The sequence below is a fragment of the Physeter macrocephalus genome, chromosome 14 (assembly GCF_002837175.3).
Source record: "Physeter macrocephalus isolate SW-GA chromosome 14, ASM283717v5, whole genome shotgun sequence".
NCBI classification, from domain to species: domain Eukaryota; kingdom Metazoa; phylum Chordata; class Mammalia; order Artiodactyla; family Physeteridae; genus Physeter; species Physeter macrocephalus.
In genome coordinates this window covers 58,192,763-58,200,990 of record NC_041227.1, presented here as the reverse complement: position 1 = coordinate 58,200,990, position 8,228 = coordinate 58,192,763, and the positions used below count along the sequence as shown (strand labels likewise).

The 8,228-nt window shown below is 38.2% G+C and overlaps 1 protein-coding gene across 2 annotated transcripts in view; it reads left to right on the top strand.

Annotated features, from left to right (window-relative positions):
* The window catches only part of PDXDC1 (pyridoxal dependent decarboxylase domain containing 1), a 71,242-nt gene that overhangs the window by 35,070 nt on the left and 27,944 nt on the right, over positions 1–8,228 (top strand). For both annotated transcript variants that reach the window (XM_024123712.3, XM_028499638.2), the window contains exons 4-8: positions 1,674–1,754; positions 3,480–3,626; positions 4,791–4,980; positions 6,920–6,988; positions 7,814–7,892. In XM_024123712.3, coding sequence (XP_023979480.2) covers positions 1,674–1,754; positions 3,480–3,626; positions 4,791–4,980; positions 6,920–6,988; positions 7,814–7,892 — 566 coding nt within the window. The remainder of the gene's footprint in view (positions 1–1,673; positions 1,755–3,479; positions 3,627–4,790; positions 4,981–6,919; positions 6,989–7,813; positions 7,893–8,228) is intronic.

Here is an 8,228-nt window from a genome sequence, read left to right as displayed (position 1 = left end):
TAGAGCTCAGGCTCAATAGTTGTGGCGCACGGGCTTAGTTGCTCCGCGGCATGTGGGATCTTCCCGGACCGGGGCTCGAACCCGTGTCCCCTGAAGTGGCAGGTGGATTCTTAACCACTGTGCCACCAGGGAAGTCCCCAGATACTAATATTTTAAAATAAGCACTCCTGCTTGTAGATGAAGGGTGCTGACTTGAAGTCCTCTACGGGTGAAGTTCATTCTCCAACTGAGAACAGGAACCAACTCTTATAAGTCTCCTCATCCCAGGCCTACTGAAGGGAATTAAAGGGTTCCACTCATCCCACAGAAGTTTCCCTAGAAGACATACTACCAAGAACATCTGTAATTCTCAGAGTGGGAGGGCATTAATGGCACCTGTCAGGAGTATTCACACTAATAATGCTAATAGCCAGCGCCTGAGATAGCACTTCCCCAGGCGTGGCATTCAGTGCTTTCCATGGACTGACAGCATCCTCACAGTTGTATAATGTAGGGCTTCGTGCGTTTCAGTAGCTTGCTCAAGGTCATGTGGCCTCATCTCTACACAATGTCCAAGGATCAGAGTCCCTCACACGTGAAGGTCAGCCCCTTGAGGAGGATAGGTTTGGGGACATTGTTTTGATGGTGCTTTTTGAAAAGAGATAACTTTAAAAAAAAATTTATTTATTTATTTTGTGCTGCATTGGGTCTTCATTGCTGCGCATGGGCTTTCTCTAGTTGTGGTGAGCGGGGGCTACTCTTCATTGCGGTGCGCAGGCTTCTCATTGCAGTGGCTTCTCTTGTTGCAGAGCACGGGTTCTAGGCGCATGGGCTTCAGTAGCTGTGGCTCACGGGCTCTAGAGCACAGGCTCAGTAGTGGTGGCGCACAGGCTTAGTTGCTCTGCGGCATGTGGGATTTTCCTGGACCAGAGCTCGAACCCGTGTCCCCTGCATTGGCAGGAGGATTCTGAACCAGTGCGCCACCAGGGAAGCCCGAAAGAGAGAACTTTTTATTAGTCACATTCTCATTAATAGAGTGATAGTATTTTGACATCACATGTTTTACAAGTTGCCTTGCCATTGCTTAGAACTTCACCTTTCACATTCTTATAAGTTTCCACCTCCTCATGTGATGAGCGTTTAAAAACATATCTTGGATAGAAGTAAGTGTTTACACTCCAAGCGAATCTGCAGTTTCCCCAGCTTGGGGAAGAGGTAATAATAAATCATGCTTGCGTTTCATGTTTAGCTCTGTTAGAACAAACAGACAAGACTCCCACGTGGAGGGAAGCTAGATACACCAGTGGCATTGGAGTATTCTTGCTGCTTTTGTGACCTTCCAACAGCTTGTAAGGACTATATAAGGACTACTTTGGCCCTTATTAAATCGTCTCCCAGATTCAAATGAACAGGTAGAGAAATATTGCTAAAGCTGGTGAAATTTTTAAAAATCGAATTAATATTTAGGCCGAAGATTTAATCACAAGTAAGGTTATATTCAGAAATCAGTTGATAATTTGAGGTTTGTTTTAAAAATGATGTATACTGTATCTCAAAACACATTATTTCTTTCGTAGCTACCCAGTTAAAAAAGAAAACGTGTCAAGCTAGTTTAGACGAGAGAAAATAGTGAGAGACTGGTGAGGGATGTGTGCTGTTTCCACCTGTTTGTCAACTGTTTTTCTGTTCCGCAGTGGACAAGACATGGTGAGCATCCTCCAGTTAGTTCAGAATCTGATGCACGGAGATGAAGATGAGGAGCCTCAGAGTACCCGGTAATGGAGAACAGTTGGCAGCTTCTGTTTGAAAGTATATGTGTTCTTGATTTTGATAATGATTGCATTCTCATAGTTGCTGCAGTAATAAGCTATATTTAATTCCTAGTTACATGTGATATTAAAATGATGTTCAGTTTCTTCAGAGAGACATTGACATAGTTTAGATAATATATTTTGTAAAAGGAAGTCATTTACTAAAATCTTGTCGTTTTTATGGTCTGTGTCTTAGGGAGGGGCTGGCGCAGGGGCAGAGAAGAGCTGCTGTCTGCTTTTCTGTTTCTGACTGCTTCTGCTCCTGTGCTTCCGCCTCTGATTGCTGAGAAGTGCTGCAGCTGAATTCACTGGTGGCAGGCCACGTTGTCTGTGAATCATCTGTTTATTTTATTTCCGTTTATGCATCTATCTAGCAATTTATTTAGTTTCATTTTCTCTTTAATAGTTTTAAATTTAATTTTTTTGGAGTAAGTAATTCATTCTTCGAGTTCAAATTTCAAAAGATAGAAAGGGTGTATATACAAAGGCAATTTTCCTTCTTACCTCTGCCTCCCTCCCTTGTTCTCCTTCCTAGAGATAAGTTGCCAGTTTCTTGTTTATTTGTCAGAGATACTTCATGTGTATGTACACCCAAGCAAAATGTCTGTGCTCACCCTGTCCAGTACCTAAATACTATGCACGTTGTTCTGTGCCTTGCTTTTTTCATTTATGTCTTGGAGTTCCTGGCATAGCAGTATACAGGGAGCTTTCTCCTTTAAGAGCTGTTTAGTGTTACTCTGAATGGATGAGCCATATTTTATTTAACTAGTCTCCTTTTCATGTTTTACTCTTACAAATATTCCTACAGCCAGTAACTCTGTACATGTGTCATTTCTCATAGAAGAAGTGTTTCTGTAGATTAAAGTCCTAGAAGTGGGATTGCTGGGCCAGATAAGTTTGTGCATTTGTAAATTTGACAGATATTGCCAAATTTCCCGTCGTGGAATTGTGCCAGTTCACATTCCCACCCGTAATGTGTGAGAGTACATCTTTCCCCACACCTTTGCCTGAAAGGGTATTAGCAGACTTAAGGATCGCTACCAGTCTGATAGGTGAGAAATGATATTTCAGCATAGTTTTAGTTTGCATTTTTCTTATGAACCAGATTAAGTGTCTTTTTGTATGTTTTAGGACCCATTTATATTTCCTATTCTATGAACTGTCTCCTTTGTCCAGTATCCTGTCAATTTTTTGTTTTTTCTTTTTGCATTTATTTTTTATAAGGGAAATTAGTCCATCCACTTTAATAATATGTAAAACAATACCTAGTTCCCCTTGAATGTGCTGTATTGTTATAAATAGCTATTTAATGCAGGGAATTGATCTTCATCTATTGATTCTTAAATTTTCTGCACATTTTATCTCAGCTCTACTCTCCATAGTTCTTCAACTGGTATTTAATTTAAAAATCTTTTTTGGAGAAAATTATTCAAAAACAGTTTGTGTATTTAGTTGGTATTCAATAAAAAGGATATTTATCTCCTAGGACTTGAATTAAAAAAAATTTCCCCCCAAACTATTAATACCTTATGCATTGAATTTTCTAAATGTATCTCAGTGTCTGCCTTCTAGGCCATTAAATGCATTTCAAGTCTGACAGAAATTTCTGTGGAATAAAGTGTCTCTACGTTTTAGTTATTTATGCTTTGACTAATACTTTTTTTTAATCTAATAAATTTTGATTAACAGAATCCAGAATATTGGAGAACAAGGTCATATAGCTTTGTTGGGGCACAGTCTGGGAGCTTACATTTCAACTCTGGACAAAGAGAAGCTGAGAAAACTTACAACTAGGATACTTTCAGACACTACCTTATGGCTATGCAGAATTTTCAGGTAATAAGTTTTAAATTTCTGGTAAAGACATTTATGCGTTGGGTATAGACTGTGAGAGATCTCTTTTCTGGAGCTATGCTACCTGGGTTCAGCTCTGCCTCTTCCCTTTCCTCTTGGAAGCATTGCTTAACCACTCCATGCCTCAGTTTCCTTATCTATGAAATGGGGATAGCCTTAATGTCTATTTGATGACATTGTTGTGAGGATTAAATGAACTAATGAATTAATATATGTAAAGAGCTGAGAACATGAGCACATACATGTTGGACAATGTCCACAGTTACTTGTTCTTAAGATTCCTAATTGGCACATGTTGATAGAAGGTACAGCAGTGAAATAGATTCAAGTATTTTTAATCAAAGTATTAGCTGTGCTTTAGTAGAAAGGAAATGTTGTCATAAGGAAGATGAGTATGTGTTATGAAATTGAAATTTGCTTTATACTGTGATAATATTGGCATTATTAAGGAATTCTAGCAGATTAAGGAGTCAGTAGAAGAAATGGGACCAATGGTATTTTGTGTTTATTTATGCTGTTACGTTTATGGAAAAGCAATGTTTACCTAACGTTGGAACATTTAACTTGGGAGTCTTGTTTTCAGATGCTGGGAAAGAGCTTGACCTGGCGAGAGTATGAGTTTGCCTAACTGTATGGCAAAGGAGAAATCTTCTTCTGTTCTAATAAAAATCCAACACCTGTAACTGAAAATCTGTCTGTCCTTCTCTTTGGAGATTGAGAAGAATAAAATGTCCCAGGCAGATATTAGTGAAAGCAAAAGTTAGCCTGACTAGCGTTTTTGACAGTTTTACTTAACTTTGGATGTTTTAGGGCTGAAACTACTAAGAACCATGCCTGCATTATCCACTGCTGGCTTTCTTGTAAAGTAAGCCAGTCCATGATCTTCAGCCTTTTTATATCTGAGAGATTCCTATTCTCTACTGGTTTTCATAGTTTCTGCTCTTTCTGGAGCTGGGTGTGGATGAAGGGTCATTGCCTCTGTTCTTTATAACCTCCAGCTGCAGTGAGGTGTCAGCCCTCTGAGATGAGGGTGATTCCTATCTGGTAACAGTTTCCAGGTTGAGAAAAGAATTACTTCCATGGTTATAAGACTGGGATATAATGTTAGAGATAAGAACATACTGACATATGGGTGTCTCTTAACAGGTATGAAAATGGCTGTGCTTATTTCCACGAAGAAGAAAGAGAAGGACTTGCAAAGATCTGTAGGCTTGCCATTCATTCCCGTTATGAAGACTTTGTGGTGGATGGGTTCAATGTGTTATATAACAAGATGCCTGTTATATATCTAAGTGCTGCTGCTAGGCCTGGCCTGGGCCAGTACCTCTGTAATCAGGTAATGTGGCATAAGGTGGATATTTTAAAGAAACGATGTTTTGTTCTGTCCTGGAAGTTTTTCTTTAGCTGCTGTTTTTTTCAAGTGAAAAGAAAGGTGATTTTCTTATATGCTTGTTTTGTCATTATTATGTATAAATGTGTATTAATAAATTTAGATATATATATATATATATATATATATGTATTTTTTTTTAGTTGCCCAAAGGCAACCACAGTCAACATTTTACTTTATTTCTTCTCAGACTTGGCTTAATCAGAGTGTATGTGTGTTTTTACATAGCTATATCTGGCTTTTTTCACTTACTGCTATACAGGTTCATATCATGTTTTACCAATTCTCCAAAGTAAAGTATGTTTTTAATGTCTTCATAATATTCCTTCAAGTGAGTGTATAGTTTTTTTTTGTTTTTTTTGTTTTTTGCGGTACGCAGGCCTCTCACTGCTGTGGCCTCTCCCGTCGCGGAGCACAGGCTCCGGACGCGCAGGCTCAGCGGCCATGGCTCACGGGCCCAGCCGCTCCGCGGCATGAGGGATCTTCCCGGACCGGGGCACAAACCCGTGTCCCCTTCATTGGCAGGCAGACTCTCAACCACTGCGCCACCAGGGAAGCCCGAGTGTATAGTATTTTAACTGTTTCCCTTTTGGGCAATTAGAGTGTTTGCATTCTTTTGCTTTTTATGACCATTTTGAGGAAGTGCTCTTTGTATAGTGCTGTTATGGACATCTCTGTGCATGAAGCTTTTCTATACTTTGGGTTGTATTCCTCAGATGGATTTTCAGAGCCAGTCTAGAATTATTAGATCAAAGAGCATTACCAATTTTTAAAGTTCATGGTAGCCTGATTACAGGGCTACCTTGAGTCAAGAACTTGTTAAGCCTCTTGGCCAAGAATGTTTTAAAGCAAAACCCATAGGATTGGAGGGGTTGTCTTTTGTAAGATGGAGGAGTCCAGGGAGATACATAGGGGAAACTCAGGGCTTAAGTTGATTCTGAGCTGTGGTCATTGGTGGCAAGAAATTATGTCCTCTTCTTGAGGGTGTACAAAATAAGGAGTTTTATAATATCTCTGTAGAAACATGAAACAAATTACTTATTGAGTACCTACTGTAGGCCAGGCTCTTATGGACCCAAAGCTGTCTTGGAACAGCAGTCCAATCTGCAAAAGATGTGTGAGAGTGTTCTGTTAAGTGGGAAAGGTAGGTGGCAGAATAGTCATATTCATGTTTTAAAAAGTGTGTACATGCTTATATGCATATGTTTTTTATACCTAGAAAAATATATTTATATAAATATATATATTTTTACCTAGCAATTATCTGCAAGGTTCTATACTAACCTGTTAACAGTAGTATATTGGTGGCTTATCGGGGGGGGGAATTTTCACTTTTAATTTCTATAATTTTTTATTGTGTGTTTTACTTGGATTTCACTTTCATAATTTAAAAGAAAAATTCTTTAAGAGGAAAAAGTGTGAATAAAGTGCTCATTAAATTTTTGGTTTTTAAATGCTTCCAAGTCTTAGTTATACAGAGCAATATGCTGCAAATGTTAAAAAAAATTCCCAAAACATAAACTCCTTAAGGAATTTGGAGGCTAAAAATGAGTAATATAAAATTTATTTGACAATTACTGTCTCCATAACGCTGACTTCATTTCTCTCAAGATATGTACATCTGCTAGTCCATATCTATTGCTTTTTAGGAATGGGTGGACCCATAAATAAGATATTGTACTTTGAATGCCTTTAGCCCGTGTTATTTACCACTAATCCTTGGAGGAAGGATTCTAAATTATCCCCGCAAATGCTCATATTAAGAGTTCCTAAGGAGAGAGAATATTTAAAAAGAATAATTGTGACTTAGAGCCACAATCTTTTGGGGACATGAGGGAATGGTGACAAAGATCTTTCTTGTGAAATTGCATGTTTCTTCTTACAGCTTGGCTTGCCCTTCCCCTGCTTGTGTCGTGTGCCCTGTAACACTATGTTTGGATCCCAGCATCAGATGGTGAGTTCTTTAGGTTTATAAAATAATAAAGAATTGTGTTTTGAAACCGTACCTTCCTTTAAACTGAAGTTCTGTTTGCTGGCCTCCAGATAATTATTAGCTTATCCATGGATTACTTAGATCTTCCCATTGCATAATATATGCTGCCAGGTTTGAATGTCCAGGAAGGTTGGCTGGCATAAAGGTGAGGAGCACCTGGCTCTTAAGGACTCTTGTAATCACTGTATCACCTGTTCTAAGTAGAAACATGGAGTTCAATTAAGCCTCAGAAATTCCTTCTAAAGCTCATTCTTTCAAATGGTTATCACTGTTGCCTGGATTTATGAATGGGCAGATTTTGATTATTATAATCCTTCGCATTGGATTCTGCTTATTTTTAGACATGCAGGTACTTGATAAGCCTTTCCATACTGAAGTCAGAAGCAAAAGGGATAGGTTTTAGGGTTCTGCATTTCTTTTTCAAGGTAATTAGATTTTCTGGTTCAGATACATCAATGAGTAATATCAGAGATACATTTTTGGTTGTTTTTGGGGGGTGGTTGAGAGAACATTTTTTTTTTATTGTAAATGTTTAAAACTAGAGAAATGTTGGTTCTGTATATGCAGTTTCTAACTTTAATCTCATTTAACTGATTTTTCTAGTTACTCTTCAAGGAAAACGATTTTATTTTCACAACTATGATTGGAGAAAAAAGGAAAATTGTCAAGAAAAGAATTGCTTTGATAAATTTTGAGAGTCATCTGCTTTTAGAAGTTCTAATTTTTCAGTGTATATGCTTTTATGCTGGTTGTCTCATGTTTTTGTGGTTTGTCTTTCAATCCCAGGACGTTGCCTTCCTGGAGAAACTGATTAAAGATGACATAGAACGAGGAAAACTGCCCCTGTTGCTTGTTGCAAATGCTGGTAGGTATCAGGAACCTGAATCTTCCATTTTGGACATATAAGAAAGAAGCTAGGTAGTTAGCCTAAAAGAGGTCAAGTCATAAGAATGTTTGTGTGCCACATGTTTAAGGAAGTCAGTATCAGCACTGTGGTGAGAATTACAATACTAAAGTTTTAGCTCATTAGATTCCCTTAATTGTTGGTTTGTTTTGGGAGTTCTTGTTTGTGTGTATATACTTTTTCTTCATTTAGGTTGTGCTTCTCTATTCCTTCATGTGCTTCCTTTCTAAATTGAAATTTTTCTTTTTTTTTTTTTTTTTTTTTTGGCTGTGTTGGGTCTTCATTGCTGCACGTGGG